Source organism: Dromiciops gliroides, chromosome 1 (assembly GCF_019393635.1).
Source record: "Dromiciops gliroides isolate mDroGli1 chromosome 1, mDroGli1.pri, whole genome shotgun sequence".
In the NCBI taxonomy this organism is placed as follows: Eukaryota; Metazoa; Chordata; class Mammalia; order Microbiotheria; family Microbiotheriidae; genus Dromiciops; species Dromiciops gliroides.
This window is the reverse complement of record NC_057861.1, coordinates 535,171,298-535,198,838: the sequence shown is the minus strand read 5'-3', so window position 1 is coordinate 535,198,838 and position 27,541 is coordinate 535,171,298. Positions and strand designations below refer to the sequence as shown.

General features: G+C 42.4%; 1 protein-coding gene across 4 annotated transcripts in view; it reads right to left on the bottom strand.

Moving 5' to 3' along the window:
* INTS1 (integrator complex subunit 1) overlaps window positions 1-27,541 on the bottom strand; it is a 49,645-nt gene that overhangs the window by 12,220 nt on the left and 9,884 nt on the right. For 3 of the 4 annotated variants that reach the window (XM_043965885.1, XM_043965882.1, XM_043965874.1), the window contains exons 9-32: window positions 27,380-27,525; window positions 27,125-27,266; window positions 26,417-26,593; window positions 25,847-25,955; window positions 24,144-24,264; window positions 22,604-22,681; window positions 21,844-22,001; window positions 21,441-21,537; window positions 19,910-20,001; window positions 19,566-19,626; window positions 18,701-18,898; window positions 17,962-18,091; window positions 16,765-17,181; window positions 15,996-16,175; window positions 15,720-15,824; window positions 13,932-14,099; window positions 13,730-13,841; window positions 12,913-13,074; window positions 10,779-10,925; window positions 10,081-10,179; window positions 8,861-8,985; window positions 6,207-6,461; window positions 1,581-1,740; window positions 840-980 (exon numbers count right to left, since the gene is read on the bottom strand). In XM_043965885.1, coding sequence (XP_043821820.1) covers window positions 840-980; window positions 1,581-1,740; window positions 6,207-6,461; window positions 8,861-8,985; window positions 10,081-10,179; window positions 10,779-10,925; window positions 12,913-13,074; window positions 13,730-13,841; window positions 13,932-14,099; window positions 15,720-15,824; window positions 15,996-16,175; window positions 16,765-17,181; window positions 17,962-18,091; window positions 18,701-18,898; window positions 19,566-19,626; window positions 19,910-20,001; window positions 21,441-21,537; window positions 21,844-22,001; window positions 22,604-22,681; window positions 24,144-24,264; window positions 25,847-25,955; window positions 26,417-26,593; window positions 27,125-27,266; window positions 27,380-27,525 — 3,580 coding nt within the window. The remainder of the gene's footprint in view (window positions 1-839; window positions 981-1,580; window positions 1,741-6,206; window positions 6,462-8,860; window positions 8,986-10,080; window positions 10,180-10,778; window positions 10,926-12,912; window positions 13,075-13,729; window positions 13,842-13,931; window positions 14,100-15,719; window positions 15,825-15,995; window positions 16,176-16,764; window positions 17,182-17,961; window positions 18,092-18,700; window positions 18,899-19,565; window positions 19,627-19,909; window positions 20,002-21,440; window positions 21,538-21,843; window positions 22,002-22,603; window positions 22,682-24,143; window positions 24,265-25,846; window positions 25,956-26,416; window positions 26,594-27,124; window positions 27,267-27,379; window positions 27,526-27,541) is intronic. The other variant, XM_043965877.1, reaches the window with a different exon arrangement.

The following is a 27,541-nucleotide window of genomic DNA, read 5'->3' as shown; positions in this document are numbered from 1 at the left end:
TTCCCAAGGCACTGGACTGGACGCCTCTAGCCAAAGCGGTCACTCTGACCCTGGCCATTTAACCTGTTCTCAATCCACTGGACTTTACTATCTGCTAGGCTATATATCTCCAACTTTTCCACAGGAACAGTATGAGAAATTTTATTTAATTGTTGCTAAAACCTAAGTAAACAGTAGCTATAGCATTCCAGGATCTACTAGCTCAGTGACCTTGGAAAAAAAAAAAGGTAATTTGATTATTCTGTCGTCACCTCTTCTTACTGACTCTTTGTAATCACTACTTCTTATCTGTTTGCCCATCTGTTCTAGAAAATTTCCAGAAATTGAAGCTCACTAGCATATAGTTTGGGGTCTCTGTGCTCTTTTTTTAAAAGTTGGAACATTTGTCCTATTGCAATTTTATGGTATCTCTCCTGTTCTCCAAAATCTTTCCTATATTATCCCATTTTAACATTTTATAATCATATCTTCCAGTTTTTCATTATTAACAGTTCATCTGGGTCACCTTACAAAAACTGCTATTAAGTGCTTACTAACTTAAGTCAGAACTTATTAAATGTTTGCTGAATTAAAAACAAGCTGAGGGGCAGCTAGGTGATGCACTGGATAAAGCACCAGCCCTGGATTCAAGAGGACCTGAGTTCAAATCCAGCCTCAGACACTTAACACTTACTAGCTGTGTGACCCTGGGCAAGTCACTTAACCTCAATTGCCTCACCAAAAAAAAAAAAAAAGGGACCAATCAGGAATATGCTCCTGTCCCCAGTAACACGGGGGTCCCTTCTGCAGGGAGCCTAAGGCCCCTGGCACAGCCGGGAAGTCTCTAGAAGACACCATACCTTTGCCAATAAGTTCAGGTTCCACACTGCATTTTTCCCCTGACTTCAGAGTGGCGATGATGGCACGCACAGTGGAGCCGACCACCTCAGAATCCCGGTGGAAAGCCAAGGTTTCAGCCAGGTGCAAGAATCCACCTCGGACTGCAGGAAAATATCTCAGCATCACCACAGAAGCCACAGCCAGGAGTCTCCACCCTCTTCACGCCACCCCCACTCCTTAGTCTAGCTGTGGCTACTGCTGTTCACTCTTGACAGTCTGATCCAACCAGTGGAATTCCCCAAGGGGAAGTTACCATTTCATTGTCTACACCGGAGAAATGTCCCCTCTGCACCACACAGGCTCTTTATCCCCAGGCCAAGGAGACCAGCTCTAAAGGAAACTTTATCACTCTAAACTCTTAAATTACGAAATCATTCAGCCACATCCTTATTAATGCCATTTAAAATGCCTGTGGACACAGAAGTTCTAAAAAATGCCCTTCAGCTAATGAGAACTGTTTTGTTTTGCCCATATAAGCAAGCAAGCAAGCAAGAAAGAAAGCAAGCAAGAAAGAAAGCAAGAAAGAAAGCAAGCAAGCAAGCAAGCAAGCAAGAAAGAAAGAAAGAAAGAAAGAAAGAAAGAAAGAAAGAAAGAAAGAAAGAAAGAAAGAAAGAAAGAAAGAAAGAAAGAAAGAAAGAAAGTTCATCTGGGAGCTTTCCCTAGTTTCAGCCCCACACTTTGTTCCTCCTGCCTCTTCATACCATCACTGATCCTGTGTCGTGAAGAGTACTGGGCTGCAAACAATTTAAGCTGGGCCTGGAGAGGACCATCTTCCACTGCAGGGTTTTCCAGCCACTGTAGCATCTGCATGAGGACTTTGAAGAACAGTGAAGAGAAGGCCGTGTCCTGTGGAACACAACGCTGCAGGCGAGGAAAGGACCAAGAGTTACAAGCATGACCAACAGCACCCAAGTAGTCTGAGAACAGTACTGGGGCAACGGCCAAGACAGCAGATAGCACAACCACAGAGATTAGGTGATGCCTTCTGATTAGTGTATAAAATGGTGTTGGCTGTCTACCAATTACCTATACAGTTAGCCCTTCTACACAGTGACTTTGCCCATTGCGGTTTTAATACATCAAGGATCAGCATAAGAAATTAGATGGGGGGGGCAGCTAGGTGGCGCAGTGGATAAAGCACCGGCCAGGAGGACCTGAGTTCAAATCTGGCCTCAGACACTTGACACTTACTAGCTGTGTGACCCTGGGCAAGTCACTTAACCCCCATTGCCCCGCAAAAAAAAAAAAAAAAAAAAAAAGAAATTAGATGGGAATTTTGGGGGGAATTGTGGGGAAGCTACATGAAGGTCAACAACAGAAAATATTTAGAAACTCAGAAATGCATAAAACATATGTACAGCATTGTATAATATCAACATATTTTATCTTTTAATAACATAACAATTCAGACTTCTTCTCTGGTATGAAGGGAGGGCCAAAAAATTTTACACAGATTGTCCAGATTGCAAGGGGTGTCATGCCCCTAACCTCATGATGTGGAAGAGGTAACTGTAATAACATTCTACTTTTTTTTAAAAATGAGAATTAAAATACCGCCCTCACCTAAATCCTTTTATATAGAAACTCAATAATTATTGTAGTAATGAAAAATGCAATCCATCTACAAAGAACTGATGGCATCTGAATACAGACTGAAGCATAATTTTTTTCTTAGTTCCTTTACCTTTAGTTTTGTTTTTGTCTATTTTCTTTCACAACCTGGCTAATGTGGAAATGTTTTGCATGACTACTCATGTATAACTTATATTGAATTACTTGAGTTCTTGGGGGGAGAGGGGGAAGGAGGAAGAGAATTTGGAACACAAAGTTTTTTTGGGTTTTTTGTTGGGTTTTTTTTGTGGGGCAATGAGGGTTAAGTGACTTGCTGAGGATCACACAGCTAGTAAGTGTCAAGTGTCTGAGGTCAGATTTGAACTCAGGTCTTCCTGAATCCAGGGCTGGTGCTTTATCTAATGTGCCACCTAGCTGCCCTGGAATACAAAGTTTTTTTAAAAATTGATGTCAAAATTTGTTTTTACATGTAATTTGGAATAATAAAAATTCTAAATTAAAAAAAAATCATTGCAGTAGCCCTTGAGAACATGCTGGTGTAAGATTTGCTAATCTCTTTGTCCACTGTGTCACCTAGCTAATCCATGATAACATCTTTAAAATAGGGTTAAGGTGTAGGAGGAATAGACTGGGGGAAGAGGAAGGGGAGAAATAGTCTGGGGAGAGGTAGTTCACATGAAGGAAACAAGAAAAAAGCTTATAGAGGGGAGGGGAAGAGGGGGAAGGAGTGGGGGAGTGAGTGAACCTTAATATCATCAGAATTGGCTCGAAGAGGGAATAATATACATACTCAAGTAGGTATAGTAATATATTTTTTCCCTGAGGGAGGGGAGGGGGGAAGAAGAGGGGAAGGACTGAAGGGCAGATTAGGGGAGAGAGTAGTAAAAAGCAAAACACTTTTGAGGAAGGTGAAGATGTTCTGCATTACTGCACAAGTATGACATATTGAATTGCTTGATTTCATAGGGAGGGTTGAGGAGGGAGGGAGGAAGAAAAATTTAGAACACAGAATTAGCTCAAAGAACTTAATCTCACCAGAGTGGGCTCAAGGAGGGAATAACATTCACACCCAATCTATTTAACCCTACAGGAAAGTAGATGTGGAAGTAAGGAGGGAAGGGTGAAAAAAGGGAGTACAGAGCAGGGGTGGGGACAGTCAGAAGTAAAATACTTTTGAGGAGGAATAGGTTAAAAGAAGATAGAAAATAGAGTAAATGTCATTGGAAGGGAATAGGATGGAGGGAAATAGTTATGATGATTGATTATAATGGCAAAACATATGGTACCTACTTTGCTGGGCTAATATGAAGAAAATTCTTTGTCAAGTTTAAGGTACTATATACAGGTTATGATGAACAAGATACGATCAGAAAGACCTACATGAACTGAAGCAGAGTGAAATGTGCTGTATAGGGGGCAGCTAGATGGCACAGTGGTTAAAGCACCAGCCCTGGATTCAGGAGGACCTGAGTTCAAATCCGGCTTCAGACACTTGACACTTACTAGCTATGTGACCCTGGGCAAGTCACTTAACCCCCACTGCCTGCAAAAAAAACAAAAAAAAAAAAAAAAGAAATGTGCTGTATACAAAATAACAGCAATAGTGTAAAATGATCTGCTGGGAAGCATGTGCTTATTTTCAGCAAGGCAATGATCCAATATAACCCTGAAGGACTTATGAAAATTGCAATTCATTTACAGAGAAAGAACTGATAGTATCTGAAAACAGATGGAAACAAATTTTTAAACATTTTTTTGTTTTTGACAATTCCTTTAAAAAAAAAAGAGTTGCTAATCTCAGAGATTAAAAAATCAATGTCCAAATGTATGGGGCATGGCTAGGTATGAACAGTGGAACAGTGACCTAGACAGCAATAGACCACCAACCTCTTACAATGACTATGTCAGTATTTTCCGAGCACCTTTAGGACCTACTACAATTGGGTGCCTCAGGACAGAGACCCTGTGCTGCTAGTTAATCAAGGTGCTCAACAAAAAGAAGCCTATCACCTAATAGGGAAGATAACACACACACAAATACAATACAAATTTAAATATGAGAAACACTTAGTATCTGGAGTCAGGACCTGGGTTTGAATCCAATTCTGTCACAAAGTCACCTTTATGATGTGACTTAGCCTTTCTGGGTCTCGGCTTTCTCATCTATAAAAAAGGGGACTGGACCAGATAACCTCTCAAATCCCTCATGGCTCTAGGGCTGCAATCCTATGAGCAAATATTAATTCAGCAGGGGGTGGAGTTGGTGAAAGCTTCTTGGGTATAGCATTGAAAAATGGCAAGAGTATCAGGAGGTGGACATCTGTAGGGAGGAAGTTTGATGTATGAGCACAGGCATGGAGACAAGAAAAGGCAGGACACGTCTACGAATGGTCAGTAACAGTTTGTCAGGAGTGTAGACTGTGTGAAAGATAGAATCTGCGAGAAAAGTAGTCTGGAGCCAGATAATGGATGGCTTTGAATGTCAGACTAGCATACAACATAACGCTTTATTCAATAGGCAACAGAGAGTCACTGAAGACTCGGATGGCATGACCTGTGTATCAGAAAGATTAAACTGGCAATAGTGGGTAGAATGGATTGGCAAGTGAAGAAACTAGAGGAAGAGAGATAGGTCAGGTTACTAAAATGGCTTAAGTGAGACATAATGAAGGCCTGAAACTAGGGGAAGGATAGAGGGAACAGACAAAAGATAATGAATGAGGGGGCAGCTAGGTGGTACACTGGATAAAGCACCGGCGCTGGACTCAGGAGGACCTGAGTTCAAATCCGACCTCAGACACTTGACACTTACTAGCTGTGTGACCTTGGGCAAGTCACTTAACCCTCACCGCCCCACCAAAAAAAACAAAAGGCAATGAATGTAGGAGATGTTTCAGATGAAGAATAAACTGAATTTGGTGACTGAAGAAGGTTAAGTGAAGGAGAAAGTAGAGTCAGAGAGATGATTATGAATCAAAATTTGCATTTAATAATCCATTTTCCTATAGTTATACCCTCTTTGCTCCAAAAATCTTGTGGGCTAATGCCTTTTTATACACTCATTATCTTACTCTGCTGATTTTCATAAAAACTATTCAAATTACTTACCCCAAAAATGTCAACATCTGTTGCTTCATAAAATCACAGTATGATAAAGCTGGAATGAACCCTGGAAGATTTTCTAGGCCAGTCCCTCAATATCTAAATACCTGGATCAACTCCCCCTCCTTTCCTAGGCAACCACACTAGTATTTGCTATTCCCATATTTCAGTTCTGTCCTTTGTCCCCTCCATGTCCTTATATATGCCATCCCATACACCTTCACCTGACTCTTCCTTTACCTTGAAGGCCTGCCTCCTTCCACAAAGCCTTCATTGATCCTAACTAGACGTGATCCTTCCTTTCCTGAATCTCTTAAGTCACTCTTTTTATCCTTTCCTATGCATTTAATCAGGGCATCTGGGCGGTGCTTTAACTAAAGCACTGGGCCTGGAGTCAGAAAGACTCATCTTCCTGAGTCAAATCTGGCCGCAGACATTTACTACCTGGGTGACCCTGGGCAAGTCACTTACCCCAGTTTGCCTGGAGAAGGAAATGGCAAATCACTCTAGTATCTTTGCCAAATGGGGTCAATGAAAAATTGGATACAACTGAAATGACTGAACAACAAAACACACTTAATCCTTTCCTAACTTGTAATGCCTTGTAAGTTACAGGAGCTTAAAAAACACTTGCTGAAATCAGAGGTGCTTACCTGGTACTGGTACAGTTGCCGCATCAAAGGGCAGGAGATGAAGTGGTTCCGATGCATTGATATCACCAAGGACCCGCTGTGCGGGGAATTCAACAGGGCTGACACAGCCTGCAAGAGGCGCACTGCTATACCTGTCACTTGAGGGTTTCCCTGACGGACCTTTGCCAATTCCTGCCCCAAGGCTTGCTGGAGGGCCAAGGAGATCGGGCGGGGATTTGAATTCTGCCATCGAGGATCAGGACTCAGTGTAAAGAGCTGGGACAGAAAAGATGGAAGGAAAAGTTTTAGAGCAGGAATAACAGAATGAAGCTGGAAAATGCTTCCTTTCCTCAGTGTATCAGGAAGGTTGGGAGATGGTCTAGCCTCAGAATTGAACTCCCTCATTCCCATTAAGTATTTGGTACAACAACCCAGTCAACCCAGTTTTGGCTACACATGCCCATCATTCATGAGCCTAAGCTTATCAACTCTGTGAATGTGCTCTAGCTCCAAAAAACTACATTTACACACAGATGCACAAAATGACTAATAAGCAAGGCGAACCAGAGCTACTAAAACAAAGAGGCAAAACTGACCTCATGGGCATCACTAAGACTTGGTGAAATGAGACTCGTAGCTGGAAGATGGCTCTATGAGAATGTAACTTATTCGAAAAGAACAGGAGAGGTGAAAGGGGCAAGGGGAGCAGAATAGCATTGTATTATGGCCAATTCGTGTAAAGAAATCCAGGAGCCGAAGCAGAGAAGCATGGTGGGAAACACTGAGCAACTCTCAAGAGAGACAAAAACAGAAGCAATACTATCATGGAGTATATTATAACTACGTAGACACGCAGAAGATAAAGATAATGAACTAAGGAAACATCACAAACAGCACAAAAGCTGAAGTGAGCTTGCTCTTCCCCACCCCCAACATAGCAATGAATAATTTCCTGAGTTGTATTAATGATCCTTTAAAGGTCATCAATAAGGAAAACTTTTATTCTGGATCTGATTCTCACCAACAAAAAAAAGGAACTGGTTCATAGGGTGGAAATTATGGGAACCTTGGAGAATCGACTATAATCTATTTTAGAATATGTGATAAGGAAGAAGAATTCTAGCACAAACTGACCTGTACTATAGATCTGAGGAGTGCAGACTTCAAAAGATTTAAAAAAAGGATATACAAGATCATATGGACTGAAATTCTGAAGAGTAAATCAATCTAGGAGAAATGAAAACCTCTCAAAAAAAGAAATTCTGAAGATACAAAGTGAAACACTTCTAATAAGGAAGAAGGGGATGTCCTGTTCAAAGAGACTGATGTTAACACAGGGAACTCATCAACAACCCCAGAATTTAAAAAGTGAATGGAAGATGGAAGAGCAAGGTAATGGAGAATGCATAACAAAGTATATGACCTGATCCTAAAAAAGAGATAAGACCTCTGAAAAGATCTGGAGATTTTAGTAATTTATAAACTCAATATGGCTTGACAGAGGGAGATGTCAGCCCCCAAAGCAAATGCAATCTTATGCTACACTGAGAGGCCAGTGTCAGGGTCTAGGAAGGTAACAAGCCCTGTCTAGTCTACATTAAGTCAAACCATACCTGGAACAGTGTTTAGTTCTGGTTGCCAAATTTTAAGAAGGAATGATAAGTGAGAACGTCCAGAGGAAGGCTACTAGCATGGTAAAGTGCCTCGAGATCATGTCCTTTGAGGACTGGTTGAAGAAACTGAGGAAGCTCAGCCTCAAGAAAAGAAATTTAGGAAGGGAATGACAGCTGTCTTCAAATATTTGAAGAGCTGTCACAGGAAATTAAATTTAATTTAATTAAATAAATTAAATTTAATTCAACATTTATTAAATGTCTACTGTTCACAAGTACTGCCCTGGGCTAATGGGATACAGAAAACAACAGTCTCTGCCCTGGATAAAAGTACATTCTCCTGGGGGAATAAAAACTTGTCTTGCTTGGCCTCAGAGGCAGAAGGAGAAGCAATGGGTGGAGGGAACAAAGAAGCAAGTAGAGGCTTGATGGAAAACAAAACACGCTAATGAGCATTTCTAAAATGTGTTCCACTTCTGGAACACAGCGCCTCAGGAAGCCATCTGTCCCCCTCACTAGAGGTCTTCCCCCAGAGGCCACATAGCCACTTCTCAGGAAAACTGGAGAGCAGGTTCCTGTTCAGTCATCATTTGGACTAAAGGCCTCGGAGTTCCTTTCCCACTCTGAAGGTCTGTGATTATGACCTCATGCTAAGGTATATACAAGCCCTACAAACAAGCACATGCCAACAAAGATGAGCATGTTCTGCGGCTCAGTGGCTGAGCCAATGTCAGAATCCTAAACAGCTGTCTCTGACTCTGATGAAAAGATTCCGACTCAAGTAATGCTGATACCCGAGAAATTCAGGGAAGAGTAAAAGTATTATGTCCTTCTGCCTGTTCGCATACTCATTCCATGCTGAAAGAGTAACAATTACTTGGCAGGCTCTGAATCTGACTCCATGTTAAGAACATTCCTTCTCAGTTTTAAGAAAATTAAGACTCGGTAATACAGGAAAATAAATGATTGGAAACAAGTCAGAGGACAAAATATGCATAAAGCCCCGTCTGTCTCTCTGAAGAGCAGGAGCTTTGGCTCCTTTCTTTGATCTAGTCTCAATACCTGAAGGAACATGCTGGCCAAGTCGTCTTCTGGTCCCAGGACCCGGATCTGAGTGATGGCTCGAATCCTTCCCTGGCTCTGTGAATGCTCTGGACTGCTTTTTGGTTTAGGTGCATCTGTACTGTCTGGAGGAAGATAAAAACAAAGGTGCTGAAATGACAAGCAGCTCCCAAGGATGGAGGAAATCTTTTGAAACCAAAAGCATAATGAAAAGGACGCCAAGCCTTAGAGTCACAGCTGTGTGACCTTGGGCAAATTACTTTTAATTCATCTCTTTTAAGCTTCACCTATCAAGTGGGGATAAAGATTTATACGACCTACCTCACAAAATTTTTACAGTGATCAAATGAGACAACAAATGTGAAAATCCTTTGTAACCATAAAATCCCACATAAACACAAATTAGACAAAGGAAGGCTACAAATGGGGGCTCTACATCCAGGCTCCACCCCAAGGCCTCAAGTAAAACCCCTTAGTATCTCATGTGCTTGTCCAGGCCTGGAGCAGGTTGCAAGTGTCCACTCAAGGGATGGATGGTAAATAGGGAGCAGAGACACTAGTTCAAGAATACAAGGTAACAAGAGCTGGTTCTATGAAAAAAAAAATCAATAAAACAGATAAACCTTTGGTTAATTTGATTTAAAAAAAGAAGAAAATCAAATTACTAGTATCAAAAATGAAAGGGATGAATTCACTACCAATGAAGTGGAAATTAAAGCAATAATTAGGAGATTTTACTCAACTCTATGCCAATAAATTTGACAATCTAAATGAAATGGATGATTATTTACAAAAATATAAACTGCCCAGATTAACAGAAGAGGAAATAAAATCCTTAAATAGGCCCATCTTAGAAAAAGAAATTGAACAAGTCATCAATGAACTCCAGAAGAAAAAACCTCCAGGGTCAGATGGGTTTACAAGTGAATTCTACTAAACACTTAAAGAACAATTAATTCCAATATATTACAAATTATTTGGAAAAATAGGTGAAGAAGGAGTTCTACCAAATTCCTAATTACACAAATTACACAAATATGGTCTTGATACCTAAACTGGGCAAAGCCAAAATAGAGAAAGAAAATTATAGACCAATTTCTCTAATGAATATCAATGCAAAAATCTTTAAGAATACAAGGTAACAAAGGAAACAGCTATAAAAACACACAAAAAACTGGATTCTATCTTGTGCATATAGAGAAAGGTGTGGGGCACCATACCTCTCCGAGAGGGCAGAGAGGCAGTGAGCAGGGAGTGAAAGGTCTGGCCTCCTGTGGCTCCTCTTTCATGCTGAACTTCCACCAGATGAGCCATGTAATCTGCAAAGCAACATGTCAACAACATAAACACATGCACATGCAGGATGGCCCTTTCCCACAGACACCCAGGCTGGAGAACCATCCCTCTAAAACTGGTTTCAAGCAGTTTACCACAAGCTCCTGAAGACTTCAGGATCTGAGCTACGAGATCTTATTTTGGCAAAGCCTCAGGTAGTGGGAGTGAGCACCAAACACAACAGTGACACGACAGCTTATGCCCCAAAGGTGGCTTCCTCATTAACCTGTCTGGCCTCAACGACAGCTGGGCCAGTGAAGCTGGCAGTCTGCTATCATAATAGCAACTTTGGCTCCAGGGAGCAGCCTCTCCTTCTGCAAACCTGGCCTGCCTCCTCCAGCTTACCCTGCTACCTCTTTCTGAATGCCTACTGTACTTGTAACCTATGCCACCCAGCCTAGCACTTAATTATTCACTGATTGCTTTGTGTAAGTTTTATCTCCCCAGCTAGACCATAAGCTCTTTACGGGCAGCCCCCACCCTCAATCTCTCTGGTTCCCCGACTGTGCCCAGTGAACAGTAGGCAAGTGATTGACTGACTGACTGCTGGCTGTGCTATGGCATGTGGGTAAGCAGCTCTTACTCTTGTCCATGATGTTTTGCTCCAGGGTCTGAGGATCATGGGACACAGCCTGGTCCAAGTATTGCAGGAGTTTACTCATGCTGGAGACAGGAATTCCGAAAGACTGAACAAAAAGCAGCAGCTGCTGAGGCTCCAGGTCCTGCAATGCTGGAATCAACAGGTTTACTCAGCAAACAGCAGATGAGAGTGAGGGCTTGGGAGCAAAACTAGAGGGAGACTGGGGAGGGGTATAAGAAAATGGGGAAAAGGAAAGGAGGTTGGGGGCCAGATCTGGACAGCCCAGGCCTCTCTTGCCTCCGGTGACTAGTGGAAGTTGGGCAGTAACTCAGGCAGGTAGAAGGGGAGAAAAGAGGTGGCTCCAGAGGCAAGAGCAAAATCCACATACTTAAGAACTTTAAAAGGCCTGTGATTTCATCAGGGTGTCCTCCCTCCCCCCCCCTCCCCCCCCCACCCCCCACCCCCATGTCTCAGTAGATCGTTCCATGAGTTCTACGGTCAAAAGAATTCATCACCTGGTGGCCAATCTTCAGGTGATGAGCCTCTCTAAACTTATCTAGGCAGTTCTTCAGAAGACACTTGGCTGCAGTACCAGGGTAATGGACTCTTTCAAAGCTTACGCTCCACTGCATGGCATAGCTCCAAAGAACCCAGGATCATGTCCATACCAGGAGCAGGTCATAAACCCAGCCCCCATTTCCCCTCATCAAGGCCAAGTCAAATGTAGCCTTCACATACAGACTGGGTTCCATGATGCCTTCCTGTGACTTCTGTTTCCTCACAAGGTTACCTGATACTCACTTTCCATCTACTTTCACCTGGTTCCCACACTCTCAAATGAGATAATTTGTAAAATGCTTAGCACAGTGTCTGGCACACAGTCGGTGCTAGATAAATGCTTATTCCTTTCTCCCCTTGCCCATCCCTGTGATCTGTACCACATGTACTGTTCCTCTAGGCTACAGGCTTGCTTTTGGTTCTAAAGACCTAAGAGTAACATTTGAAATAAGGTTAGACTTTTAAAAAAAAATTCCCTTTGGGAAGGATCTTGGTTAGGTTATTTTGGATGGGGGGGGGCATGGGGTTTGTACATAATTTATGAGAATTTCAATTGTATCTCCTAAGAGATCAAAAAATAATTAATGAATCCACCAAATTTGTTATCTGTCTGCAAGGGTTTCGTTGGTCATTACCCATACTTGCTTCTAAAATCCCTACAACTGCTCACCCCCTTCCAAAACTGCAGCAAGTCCAAAGAAGGGTGACAAGGACAGTGGAAGGATTTAACACCATGTTAGGCTTGGGTAGAAAGAACAGGGCATATGAAGCCTGAAGAAAAGATTTAGGGAAAACACGCTATGTTCAAACATGTCATGTAAAAAAGAGACAGGACTATTTTCTTTAGCCCCAAAGGGCACAAGAAAGACCAAATTACAAAGAGGAAGATGTTGGCTTGATATAAAGAATACTTTCCTAATAATCGGAGCTGTCTAAACAGGGAATGGGCTTTTCCAGGAGCTGGTGATTTCTCTGACACTAGAGAACAAGTAGAGGCTGCATGACCACTTGTCACCCTGCTCAGGAATGGTTTAGTCTAGATGACTTTTGTGAAATCCCTTTTCAACTTTCAGATTCTACGAAATACTTCAACTCACTAATCTAAGAAAACCTAAAACAAGCATGTAACAGATACACTCAGAATTCCTCTAAAAGCACAAGATCCCAAAGAAATCAATCTAACCAAGAGCTAAATAAAGGAAAGTGTATATTTATTTTGTGCCTGCAGCCTGATTTCTTTTAGGCTCATGCTCATTTTCAAAATTCTTAGAAAACCTGGGAACAGTGGCCCAATGGAACAAAAGCCAAAGTTAACTGTATGCACTACTCCCAGGGTGGGGGAGTAACCATCAAGTGTTGAACTGATATTCATAAACCACACCTGTGTATTCTCTGGAAGACAAGACGTGTTTGGGGATTCCTTGGCCTCTCAGCCCCCTTTCCTCTTAGACTTAACATCTGGGAGGAGTCCAGGAGCACAAATGAGTCAATTCAAGGTTTAATACCCAGAAACCCTATTATCCACTCTCCTTCCAATAAGAGGCTCCTGAGACAATGACTGGCACAGGGTCTGGCTTACCAGCATCCACCAGCCGAGGTACCTCGGAGCGGATCATACGAAGCTTCAGCCAGTCAGGAAGGAGCAGGGCTTCCTCAGATGTATCCACAAGGAAAGCAGTTGGCAAGGGCTTCTTCTCTGGGAACCAGATGTCCAGTAAAGCATGGAACTCAGCATCTCCAGCTTCAAAAACGGCCACAACAAAACAGTTCAATTACATACAGCCTAATATTTACACTTCTGTGCCAGAAAAACAAAACTGCTTTTCTTTCTGTTACTTGGTTTCTTTTACTCTCGGCATATGATCCTGTTTTGTATCTACTAGTTTACCCACAGAGTAAAAGCAGTATCAGAGAGGGGGTGCCAGACCCACCTCATTGGTCAATTAAGAAAAAATCCAGTGCTGAGGAGAGGTTCCCCAGTGCAGTTTAATTTATGAGTAAAAATGATGGAAGACAATGATATAGACTGGAACCAGTCAAACTTCAAAAGAAATAAGCTGGGGCAACTAGATGGCGCAGTGGATAGAGAGCACTGGCCCTGGATTCAGGAGGACCTGAGTTCAAATCCGGCCTCAGACACTTAACACTTACTAGCTGTGTGACCCTGGGCAAGTCACTTAACCCCAACTGCCTCACTAAAAAAAAAAGAAAAGAAAAGAAAAGAAATAAGCTGCTAAGTGGGCGTCGTGAAAGTTATTCATGAACACTTTTGTTTTCTAGGAGGGGGTCAGCATTGCCTTTAACTGTCCAGAAAAGGAAGCTAAGGATTCAGGGATCCTATTTGGCTTCTTTTCATGGCTCCAAGTAGAAGCGCAGCTCGAGGGCTTACAACTCACCTTGTGGAGGCCCCAGTGTCAGGAGAATGACCATGGCATGGACTACCAGAATGTGCATAGTGGCTGTCTCTCCACTGGTCCATCGAAGAAAGACCTGGTCCTGGGACTCTGACTAGAGGGGTGTAAAGGTAGGGACAAGTGACCATTTTGTGACTGCAGAGTGAAGATGAAGGAGCAAACCTACAAGGAGGCAATTACTTACCCAGCTGTAGACTTCCTCCCCTTCTTTGCTCTTGCGCATCCGCCTCACGTAGCGTGAGAAGATGGAGAGCAGAGCCACTAGCACCGCATCAGACTCTGCACTGTAGGAAACTTTTGAAAAAAGGTGGGACATGATGGTGGAGCGCTCAACAATTAGCCGGGCCACATCCTGTGGAAGAGAGACAACTTTGTAAATTCTCCTTGAGAGACAGCAACCATCTGATCTTCCCCATGCATGCTGATCATCCTGTCCTTGCTGCTCTCCCTCCCAGCCAGGTTTCTATTACCACAGAAGGCTTTGCCCTATCTCTTGCATCCCCTCGTGGGTGCTTATGCATACTGAAATGATTGTCTGATTAGCCAACGAGAGACTAACAGATCAATGAGAGCAGAGATATCACACAGAGGTGTAAAAGGAGTTTAATGAAGAGGTTCTTAACCTGGCACCCACAAACTGGGTTTTTGGCTTGGTTTTTTTCAGTATCTTAATAAGTCGTACTTAACTACAACTGGTTTCCTTCAGAATACTGTGTCTATTATTTTACACGTTTAAAAACATTTTACTGAAATCTCCAGAGTTTTCATCAGATTGCCAAAGAGGTCTATAAGAACCCCTAGTTTAGTAGGTAAAACACTTAAATTTGTTCTGCACACTAACTCATAGCAACTACAAAAATCATCATGGAAAGGGAAAGCAGGAAGGATGAGATAAAGTTTTAAGACTATACATGTGACTGTCAGAACTATGGAAGTTAAAACTATGGAAGTTAAATGCTGCACCAGGGACTTTAAATGAAAAATATGGGGCCTAGAGAAGGTGAGATGACTTGCCCCAAATTACACAACTATTTATGGCAGAGTTGATGGGAGAACAGAAGCCCCTCAATAGTAAGCTCTACGTGACACAAAAGAGCAGTTAGGTCCACCCATGGGTTCCCAACTGATCTTAAATTATTTAACATACTTGGCTCCTGAGGTCCCTTCTACCTGTAGATCTATGACACTACAACCAGCAGGTTCTGATACAAGATCATCCCTTGGGATAGGGTCTCATGTCTAGAATACTCCACACAAAGCTTAGTCATGTACCCTACCATATACTATGAAGGATCTGTTTTTGTACAAGTTCCCCTGCACTCCCTCCCCTCTTCTGTTGCCTCATCGTGGCATACAAGGTGACCCCAAAGGCAGGGCAGGCCAGATGCAAGCTCTGGCAGGTCCCTACAACACCACCCTGAGTAGAGGGTGGCTTATGAACTTCACACCCAACATCCAAGCATCAACTTGGTCAGATCTAGAAAGGCCCATGACCAGAGTGGCCAGCCACGAGGGGCTGGAGTATCCACACCAACAAAATCACAGATCCTTGAAGTAAGTATTGGACGCAGCACTAATGTGGTGAAACCTGCCTTACTGCACATCCCATGCCGTTCACACCATCGAGGGCAAGATGAAGGCACCACTGCTCACCTTGGGGTATAAGAACTAAAATAACCTCTTGAGCACCATATTTCTAATATGATGCAATACTAGCAAACTTCACGGGTTCTCCTATTCTGGAACAACAGTCAACACTGCTGGGGACAAGAAAACTTCATCAACTCCCTGCCCCCACTTCCAATCCTAGGATATTTAAAACAACATTCAAGCATAGGCTAGTTAAGAACCAAGCTTGAGACAGACTATACTAAGTGGCTATAAAGAGTCAAACAAACAAGGCTTCCTGTGCTGGGAACTGCCATGCACACCCTTAAAGACAACACCAACCATGTTCCCAGTGCCTTCTCACCAAAGCAAGATCGTTGTGTTGTCCCTGCTCCTCCACTGGGGCATGCTGGGAAAGGTACACAAGGTAGGCACTAATCGTCTGAGGGTCTGTTTCCATGTGGATAGCCTAGAATGAGAGAGGATTTCCTTGAAATCAAGAGCAAAAAGAAAAACTTGATCCCTGAACAACAGCTCCTGCTGTTCTCCCTGGGCACCCCCAAACCATCCTAGTTCAATACAACCTTCAAAAGTAGCTGGTACCTCTTTCCTCCCTTGAGAAGCCTCTGCATACTCTCACCTGCTGCAGGGCCAGAGCTGTTGTGTTTCTAACACTATCAAACAGTGGTAATCGTGGCAGATCTCTCAATAGCCACTGGTATCCCTGAAGCATTTCTGAGTCCCCCGAGTCTTCTTCCATGGGATGGTCTTTCTCCTCTCCATCACGAAGCCCGCCTTCTGACAACACCAAGGACAATCCCTGAAAGTGTTCGCATGAGAAAATCATGACCGAGATTCCATGAAGGTGTGATGTCTTTAGTCAGAAACAATGTATTTATAGCAATTTGGGGAGATGACATCCCAAATGGGATTCTGGAGAAACAGAAATGTGTGTCATGGAGTTCTGCTGTAAAACTATGGGGATTTTTTTAAGGCAAAGAACTATCTTCTATCAAACTACTAGCATGGGATAGATTTCCTCCCCTCAAACTCCCAGAAAATAAAGATAGTCTTGTCTACTTAATCTTAAAATGAACTTCTCAAGTTCTCATCTAGTGCAGGTACGCCAGACAAGTGGATTAAAAAAGTTTTAGATTTTGCCTTTTCCCTGTCATTTGACTCATGGCATCACCCCTATGAGGGTAGGCTCTTCATTTTCCAGTACCTATTTGCAAGACTTCATTATAGAGAACCCCAGTGGACCATCAACTATGGCTGCCATGATACTGCAATTCTGGTATCTTCCTAGCATGGTACTGAATGAAGGCTGAACACTGCTAAAGAACAGGATAGCATGTTCTGAAGACCACACATTCCTTTCCAGATCAGCGTTCCCATGTGAGTTTTACCTTCATGGCTAATACCCTGGAGGCCACTTGGGAGGAACTAAGGCGCCGCAGGAAGTAGTCCAGCACCTCACAGGTTGTTTGTTCATCAGCCTTGGGGCCTAGCAGCAAGTCCTGCAGGCGGCCGAGCAGCTGTCGCTGCTTCTGCTGTCTCTGCAGAGACAGGAGAGGTGGCTTCTGATGAGATTGGAGAGGAGAGGCTCGATTCAGAGCTGAGCTCCTGCCTGAGGGAGCACTGACCTGGCGTTTCTTGGCCCTCTGCTCTTTGCTCTCTCCCTCCTCCTCCTCCTCTCCTGAGGTGGCATCATCGGCAGCATCATGGAGCAGGAACTCACACAGACACTGTACCGGCAGCACATCCAAGGAGCCCTCACTGGACTGAACTAGGTCTGCTAGCCAGGGCATGGATTGAGAGGAGGCCTGTGGGTGGAAAAGAGAAAAATATTAACTAAAGGATTTATTGTCCTCTCTCTGCAGAATGTGTTCGTGCACATACACACATGTACACATGTACACACACACACACACACAGTCAGAAAGGATGAGGTGGCTCACAAAGTGAAAGCCATATAAAATAGTATATTTGAGAAAACAATCTACTAAAAAGAAACAAGATTTTTTCAAGTACATGGGAAGACTGAATGACTATACTTGAAAAGTAAAAAATGGTATCAAAGCACTATCTCTTTTCTTTTTTCTTTTTTTGTGGGGCAGTGAAGGTTAAGTGACTTGCCCAGGGTCACACAGCTAGTGTCAAGTGTCTGAGGCTGGATTTGAACTCAGATCTTCCTGAATCCAGGGTTGGTGCTTTATCCACTGCACCACCTAGCTGCCCCCTCTTTTCATTCTTTAAACCTCAAATCTTCTGTGATAAATAATTCCCCAAATACTTCACAAATCTGTCTCATAAATACAAATAAAGTCCATTCATATACTTCCTCCTCAAATATAATCATGTAACTTATGTATTTATGTGATCGTATGCATATCATCATTATATTTAAGAACACCTAAGTGACTCTGCTTTTATTGCTAGCACTATAGAGCATTCGAGTCTCTGGACTGAAGGCCAACTGTATTTCCCCTAAAAATGACTTTGGTCCAAATCCTCCATCACCTGCTAGTTCCACGAAAGTAAAGTGACTCTTGAATATCCTTGCAGCCTTTTGCTCTAACACTCTCAAACTTCTATTTACTCACCTGCCTTTGAATGATGTCAAGGAGAAAGTCTGGGTTTCGGCTCCTACATAGGAGGTGACCAAGACGAAGGGACTGATTAAGTCCTTTCACCTGCTCCAAGATGTGAGGAGGGGGTCTTCGTGGGGAGCCCCTACAAGAGAGAAAGTGAATTAGCAAACTTTGGTACAATTACAAATGAACCACTAATGCCATAACTCACAATACAGGATAAAACAATGCAGCTATTTACCGAATGTTCTCTTCTTCCTTTATATTTTTCTCCGCCTCTCCCCTACCCCCTACCAAAATTCTTTATTATAAGAAATGGCTCTCTAGGAGGGGGAAAGATACAGAGGGAAATCTAGGTGATGGTAAAAGCAAAATGTATCAATAAAGCCCTGTTTAAAGAAAAAAAAAAAGACAATTCCCCCAGAGTAAAGGAAAAGGCGTTAGAGGTCTTGGTGGAGATTCACAGGTCATTCATGTCATCAGGCCTACAGATCAAAAATTCCTTTTCAAATACAGATCCCTATCCTGTTCTTTCCTTTCTGCTACATAGGTTTTTAACAAATAGTTGTTGGATTCGCCATATATCTCTATCTCTCTATTATCTCTCTATATATCTCTTAGATAAAATTTCAGACAGGCACTTAAATGGTAGGAGAAAGGGCAGTGGGGACCCTAGAAGTAGAGGAAAAACAGGAGGTAAAGGATTTGCTATGAAAACTGAGGAAAAACTGCCCCAGGCAGGACGCCTTACTGAGGATCCAAGCTGGTAAGCTGAGACAAGAGGAGGCTGCTGCTCTCAGTGATTGTTTGCTTGGTGGATGCAGCTGCTAGATGTCCCTCGAATGCCAGGATTTCCTGCTTCTCCCGCTGGGAAATCTGGAGCTCTCGATTAATCATCTCAGTCCGGGTCTCCTCATCCGTCAGGGTGCAAGGAGGATACGAGTAATTACTAGGGACCAAATAAGAAGGAACTTGTTATCATGCCCTGTGTCAAATGCTAAGTCCCATTAGACAGCACTGAAGGTCAAAAAGGGTCAAAACTCATAATGTTACCACTTGCCTGGCCACAGCGTGAGCTGTCATCATGGAAGCCTCAACGGAGCTATCAAAAACACTGACAAAAGCTAAGCTTTTTTAAGATTTTTCTACCACAGGGCTCAACTTCAAAAAGCTAACTATGACCACCACTACTGTGGGGAGATTTTTGTTTCCTCAATCTGGTCCAGTAAATGTCATTCAAGAACACTTCAGTAAACTCTTGTGTATCTTTCCCCAAAATCAATACCACATTAAGGGGGAGAAAGGAGAATGGAGTACAAATAGGACTTCTGAATTTGAAAACTCAAGATCTATACCATGGATTTTTTTCCTAACATGGAGCCTATGAACTTTCAAAAAAAATTAAAAAATAAAAAAATAAATTAAAAAAAATATATATATATTGATAACTACATTTCAATATGATCAGTTTTCTTTGTAATCCTATGTATTTTACGCACTTAAAAACATTATTCTGAGAAGGAATCCATGGCCATCACCAGATTGTCAAGGGGTCCATGATACAAAAAAAGGATAATCCCAATCTAGTACAAACTATACAGAGGAAAAAAGCTTACTTTGTCATCACCATTTCCATGAGCATCTTCAGAGTAGGGTATTCTTCCCAAGCTGCCAAACCTAAAGGGGAAAAACACAGCATCAAAAAACAGGCAGGTGAAGTATTAGACCAGGTTGTCTGTAATAATGTTTACCCATAACATCAGCTAACAGGCACTTGTCACTGCTCAAAAAGCAGGAAGGTCAGGACATTACTTTGGTTTCCTTTTTTCACCTGCTCCTCATCCCTCATGGGTAATCCCAGCAAAGTCAGACTGTAATCCATATCCTACGAGGATGGCACTAAAATCCCCACATTCCAAGAAGTGTTTTTTGTACCATAAAAAGTACTAAGTATGCTTACCAATATTTTCAGGATTAAATGCAGCTACCACCAGCAGGAGAGGCCATGCCTTCCAGTAAAGGGTTGAAATAGCAAGATTTGGGGGCTTGTATCTGAAAAAGAGTGGAGAGCTGCAATCAGAGCAGAGCTACTTTGAAAACAAGTACAAAAGCAAGCACAGGCCAGACAGACCATAACAAGAAGAGGCAACTTGTGATCCTGAATAGAAAACTACCAACGCCCCTTGGGCCTGATGCTAGACTCTGAACCAGTAAGTGATTTAAGAACATCATTCAGGAATGGGCAGTTAGGTGGCACAGTGGATTGAAAGCTAGGCCTGGAGTTAGGAAGACATCTTCATGGGGTCAAATCTGGCCTCACACACTTACTAGTGGTGTGACCCTAGGCAAGTCACTTAACCCTGCCTGCCTCAGTTTCCTCATCTGTAAAATGGGCTGGAGAAGGAAATGGAAAACTATTCCAGTATCTTTGCCAAGAAAACCCCAAATGGGGTCATGAAGAGTCAGACAACTTAAAACAACTGAACAACATTCAGGAATTGCTACAAAGAATACTTTATCTTCATATTTCAAATTCATTACTTGTAAAATGAATTCACAAAGACCAGTGCTGTGAATTGCTGGCTTCACTCAATCTAATTTTTACCCTTTACCTGTTTACCAAATTTCATCAAAATTCACTACAAATTTCAGAATATCCATAAACCTACTAGAATCCATAAATAGGATTTAAGTCATATTCTGATAGGTTTATGTAGAATACCAGAAGTGGGCAAAATTATTCTTCAAAATGCATTGTGGAACAGACAAACACAAAACTGTCCATTTGAATAACTGAATAAAGTCAGACTACCTCCATAGATATCTTTGTTTGAAGAAGAGTCTAAAAGGACTATCCTCATTTAAGATAGGTGAAGATTGAAGCACAGAGGTTAAATGACTTGCCTGAATTCACACAACACAGACTAAAACTGAAGTCTCTAAAATCCAACCCATTAGCTGAACAACACACAACACTTAATGAAGCACCTACTATGTGCTGTTGCTAGGTGCTGAGGATACAAAGGACAAAAATGAAATAGTTCCTGAATGCAAGGAGTTACATTCCATCATCTATCCTGAGTACGTTTCCAAAGGAGAAATATGTATGCTAAGAAGTAAATACATACACATGTATAACTTATACTGAATTGTTTGCATTCTTAAGGGTGGAAGTGGGGGTAGGCAGGGAGGGACGAAAAATATTTGGAGCACAGTTTTAAAAATGGATGTTAAAATTGTTTTTACATGTAATTAGGGGAAAAATAAAATTCAATAAAGACCTAAAAAGAAAAAAGAAATAAATACATCATACAAAATAAATAAATACAAAGTAACACAAAAGTTCTGCTACTTCTGCAAAGGCTGTCACTGATCATCTAATCTTATGTTCCATTTTTCTAAGAAACAAGTACCCCCAAGAGAGGAAGTCCCGCCTGCCAGATAAAGAGAGGCATAGTCTACCTGGCTTAGAGGCTGATCTCTGACCTTACCCAGGAGGAAGCTGGATGTTCTCTGGATGATGGTAGGTGCACAGGTTCAAAACAGCCTCAATCAGCTGGATCCTCTCTACCCTTAGGACTTCCACATCTAAGGAGAAAAAGAGTACCCCATTCAAATGTAGGTAACACACATTAGTACCTCTGAAATCCTATGCCGACTTATCTACAGTCTGAAATAGGGGTTTGCTGAGGCCTAGTAATTAAATAACACCCCTGAGGTCATTTGCCTGACCCTTCTCAAATAAGGTAAGTAAAAAGTCACAGAATTTCTGTGGGGGAGACCAATGTCTAGAATGACAAGTGAAACTGTGGGGTGAAAAAGCATCTAAGTGGAGGGTAAGCTTTGTTGACAAGTCAAAGCAGCAGCCTTGTGAGAGCCCCAACAGAACCTTACCGTCTGCCTGCACTGCGGCAGCTCGCTTCACCAAGTGGTCAGCAAGCTCCATGGCATCTGCAGGGCCCAGAGGGAGCTCTCTGGACAGCCCAATCACCAGGATCCGCATCAATGTGTCTTCCAAAATGGGAACCTCTGAACAGAGGCGGAGGAAGAAGCTGGAATCAGAGAAGGGAGAGGTCACTGCTGTTCCAGTTTAATTTTCAAACCAGTGGGAACCACTGCCCAAGGCTAGAGGGACAACACCAATGATCCCCATGTGGAGAATTCCCCTCCAGCCCTAGGATGCCATCTTCGTAAGGCAAACATTTTTGAACATGCCCACTAGGGGAATTTGTTTAACTAAGCATTTTTTTTTTTTTTTTAGTGAGACAATTGGGGTTAAGTGACTTGCCAAGGGTCACACAGCTAGTAAGTGTTAAGTGTCTGAGGCCGGATTTGAACTCAGGTACTCCTGACTCCAGGGCCGGTTGCTCTGTCCACTGTGCCACCTAGCTGCCCCTAACTAAACATTGAGGGTTATGGGTGGTTTTTCTGGTTGTTGGGGTTTTTTTTCCCAAGAGGTGGGGATGGAGGGTATAGCAGGGGAAGGAAAAAAAATGCTTATTAATTGAAAAGAAAATTTATTTAAAGAGCCAATATAAGCTGAACCAGGAATTCTAGTTAGAATCAAAGAGTTCTAACAACTGTTCAAGTGAAATCCACATTCCACAGCTACCCCACAGAGTGTCCCAAGCTAGAGAGAATGAAATAGACTTACTTGCGGTCACTTTCTGGTGGCCAATTATCCCATTTGTAATAGGTCTCTGGCTGTTCTGTAAAAAGCACTTTGTGGAGGCTGCACAGAGGAGGAAATAAAGGAATTCAACATATGAGGAATTACTGTCGCAGCCCATTTCCAAAGTTTAGGAGTTCTACCAAAAGCCAATGATTGATAGCTAGCTTTGAAATCAGGAAGACCCAGGCCCAAGACCCACGTCTAACACATCCTGGCTACACGGCTCTGGGCAAGTCACTTAACCTCTCAGTGTCTCGAGCAATTCTCCAAGACTATAAAGTGCAGAACAGCTGCTGACCTGCATTGGTGGTACTAAGTTAGCATTTATGTAACACTTTAAGATGGACATATATTATCTCATTTGATCCTCACAACAAACCTGAGAGGGAGGTGCAATTTTTATCTCCATTTTACAGATGAGGAACCTGAGGCTGAAAGAGGTTACATGATTTGTCCAGGGTCCCACCGTCAGCATCTAATGCAGAATGTGAACTCGGCTCTTCTGGACTCCAGGTCTAGTGCTCTATCCGCTAAGCTACCAGCTGCCCCAGGGCCAGTTTCCTCACCAGCACTCTTCACCCCAGATGAAACCACAGATCCCCAAATGGAATGAAAAGTGTTATCCTAGGGATATCAGGAGACTTCTCAGCTTAGGAAGCAGCTTTTAACCATCAGAATCACCCAACTGTGATAGACTTAACTCTTCTCAGCAACACGATGATCCGAGTCAATGCCAAAAGACTTAAGGTGGGAAATGCTCTCCACATCCAGAAAAAGAACTATGGAGGCTGAATGCAAACTGAAGCATTTTCACCTTTGTTGTTGCTTTTTTTGTTATTGTTCTTGTTTATTCTTTCTTGTGTTTTTTGTTCTGATTCTTCTCTTACAACATGACCAATGTGGAGCTATGTTTAACATGACTGTAATGTATAACCTATATCAGACTGCTTTGCTGGCCTCAGGAGGGGGTAGGGGGGGAGAAAGTTTGAAACTAAAAAAAAAAATCTTTACATGTAATTGGAAAAAAATTTAAAAATAAATTAAATTTAAAAAAAAAAAAACACAAAAAGAATTAGAATCACCTCAAGGGCAGGAAGAGGCTCTGGAACTTCTCATAGTCAATCCCTAACAGTGCCACACATACAATGAGGACTTACTGACAAGTAACTGATCTCTAAGCTGATGTGTTACTGTCATAAAAAATCTAACTTCAAACCAGACACAGAATATTCCCTCCTGAAATCAGAAAAAGAAAGAGCTACAAGAGCCTCCCAGTGATAGAGGCAGTTGTCCTTTAAGGTAATGAGATCATTTAACTTTACTATCACTAGTAGCTCCTAAATGCAAGCCATCAATAAAAAGGGCTCTGTCAATGTTCTCCTACCACATGCTCCTGCTGCTCTAGTTTAAATTCCAAGATATGGCACAAATTGCTGATGATGTGACACAATACACAGAAAGGCCTGGGGAAAGAGGCTATTTTTTTTTTCCAAAGGCAGTTTTAACAAAAAAGGACTCATACCAATGTACGTAGTCTTTGGGAGCCAGTTTGCTGATAGAAGGAACAACAGTGTGGAGCCACCAGACAGCATCACGCTGAATTGCAGCTATCTGGTTCTGGAACGAGCGTAGCACTTCTAGATCTGAAAAAGGCAAGCAAATAATCAAAGTAATTCTGTGGTAGCTTAAAAGGGGACAGGGTAGTGTGGCTACTTAATTTAACTTAGGAAACATTCATTAAGCAACCACAGTGAGCAGGGCACTGTGCTAGGGCCTACAGAAGAGCTGAAGTTCATATAAAAACAACTTGTGCCTTCACGGAGCTTAGAGTCTAGTAGGGAGTCTAAAAGGGCGTATAATGCACACACAAAAATGGAACAACATAATATGTGACCTCACGTTATGTGAGGTCTGACTGGGGAAAATCATGACCAGTTCTGGAAGGGATATCAGGAAAGGCCAAAAACATTACAAACACAAGGGGGTGAGGCTCCCTGAAACTAGCGGCCATACAACAAATCAAGATGCTGGTTTGGAAGAGCACCCTAGTTACTGAACACGAACTAATGCAGACACATGTCCAAGTAAGCCCTGAAAGCAAAAGATGCAAGAGGAGGCCTTGGCCCGAGTAACGTTCTTTATTTTAAGACAAAGTACAGTGAACAGAGAGCTAGACTCAGAGCCAAGAAGACCTGAGTTCCAGTACTGTCCTGACACATACCAGCTGCAAATCATTTAACCTCTCCAGATTGTACTAGGCAACTTCTCTCTCTAAGACTTAACACTGAAGAGGTGCTGACCTACCTACCTACCTACAGAGGTAGAGAGAATTTACTCAGCAGAATTCTCTAAATCAATGATACCTATCTCTCTATAAAAATAGAATAAACTGCTCTTCCTAGGCCTTCAACACCTCTCTCCCCGCTGTATTAAAATTAAAGCAGCAGCACTATTGCTGGGCCTCCATTGGCTCAGCCAGGAAAATGAAAGGGCTGGACCAGACCAACGGTGCCAGACTCTAATAGCAATAGATCTCTGTGGGCAGCAGAAAAATTCAGAAAAATCACAAATTAACTTTATCTACATCATCCTGTGTTTATCTGGCTCAGCTTCCCTGGCAGCCTGAGGCTCAGGGCAAGAAATCTGGACACCTCAGGACTCCATCTTTTAAGATCCCTTCAAATTCAAAAGTCCTATGAGTCAATGATCAGGGTAATAGCAACAAGTTTTAGATAACTGAAATCTATGAATAATCAAGTAACATATTTCTCCTTAAATCTTCTACTAAAATATAGCTAATCAACAGCCAGACTGACTGAGATGTCGCCCACCCCCTTTCCATTTGCCTCCTGAACTCCACTGAAGTACTCACGAAGAATGAAATGACCAAGACAGGAGCAGTAAAAGAAGCCAAGAAAATAACTAGTCCCCCAATTAACCAGCCAGACCCCGAATCTCTTGCTGAAATGCTTATGTTAACAGTCTAATTATACTGGCAGAAACAACGAGATGTCCTTCCTTGCTGTCTTTAGCGCTTCTCTGCAAACAGGCCCCTCCGTGCTTCAGCTCTATCGGAAGCACAGCCCCAGCAGCTGACCCCGAGGTGCTGAGGCTCTGAATGCCACCTGTCCCTAGGTCCCTCGCCATTACCACTCTTGACCTTTCCCACCATCTGTTATTCTCGCCTGCCTCGTCTCCAAAAGAAGTCAGTTCTGTAGGACTTACTCTTCTTTTCTCCTTTATCCCATGCAATCCCAGCCTCCTTCACTTGGGCCGTTATGCCCAGCATCATGGATACAGCCAGCAGGTCAGTTATGTGGATCACAAAGCGCTCCTAAAACCAAAATATCATACAAATTCATGTTAGGAGAGCCTTATACCAGGGATACTCTCTGTCAAGTCATTCAGTACAACAAAGAGAAAGGACAATGGGAAAGTCAAACATGTATAGAAAGTATTAGAATATAAAAAAATGGAAAAATGTTAACATAAATAATGAAGGAATTAATCTAGAACTAGGAGAACTAGAAGGTAGTAAAAGAGTGATATTCCTGAGTTAGGCAAGGGAAAACTGATGTAATCAGTAGAAAAAACCCTAGCTATCCGGTATATATCCAAAAATGAAAGGAGAAAGTACTGCATGAACCAAATAAAAGATAGTTACATAAGAATTCCAGTGACACCAAGAAAAATGAGGTTGCTCCTCACTGAAATGTAAGATGCTAACCAAAAAATCAGAATGTACATGAAATGGAGTAGCCAAACACAGAAAGCACCAAAAAAAGATAGAAGTACCTTGAATTCCATTTCTAGATATTGTGGTTCTTTGCGTTCCTGCATGAGCCCAAGGCAGAATGCCTGGAAATTAATCTCATGCTTGGTCTGTTTGATTATCTCTCGAAGCAGGGCCCGGGAAGCCCTCAGGTAATCATCTTTATTAGTCAACAGGTCCTGGAAAACCATCGCTAGAAACTATGGCCAAAGTGATCCACAAAGAAAGTAAAGTCAAGGTCCTGTTAAGATCATACATCTTTAAAAGTCAAGCATTAAATCTATGGCAAATGTAGGAAGGTTCCAATTGGTCTCTGATCTTTACCTGAAATACTTCACTATCTGCCAAAGAAGACAGAGAGTCAGCTAAAGGACTAACATGATATCTCCTACTATATACCCTGTGCAAAACCAGGGTTTTACTTTAGTGCCGTGTGTCAACATAACATAACATTACTCATCAACAGTTGTTTTTCTAGGGCCCTTCTGAGTAATTCTTAGGAAAAAAAAACCCATGAACCCACGTAATTACTACAAGTATTACCATATTTACAAAGACTATCCATCTGGCATGAGATGCTGATATAGCCAATTATTGACACCTTGCCAATCTACTAATCAGTTTAAAGATTCTACTCTTAATCAGAGGCTGAATCTCCTCTAGCCTGCCACCTGCTGCCCTAGGGATCAACCGTGAAGGAAAGCTATCGAGGAGCACAGTTTTCCCCATACCTTTGGGGCCAGCTCTGAGCTATGCTGCAGTACAGTGTAGAGGATCTGCATGTTGTTTGGGTTTCTTGCATTTGAGAGTTCATTGAAAATCACAAACTTGACAGTAGTGCCCAGATTATCCCTGTGGGCATTTAGCAGTTCCCTGAAAACAAAACCAAAGACCAGAGTGAATGATTATTAGGAGCGTGTACCAGGACCAACTCTCTTGCCTTCTATTCTCCCTCTGTCCTTACGGCCTCTCCTCGAGGCTCTCACCTGACACAGAGCATGTAGTGGTTGAGGAGGACTTTGGGCTTGAGCCGGATTTTGATGAGACTGGAAATGACCTCCATGTCCTCTGAACCATGAGTGCTGCAGTTCATGCAGACAGACATCAGTAGGTCCTGGGCTGGTCTGGTCAGCTGCAGGGATGAGAGA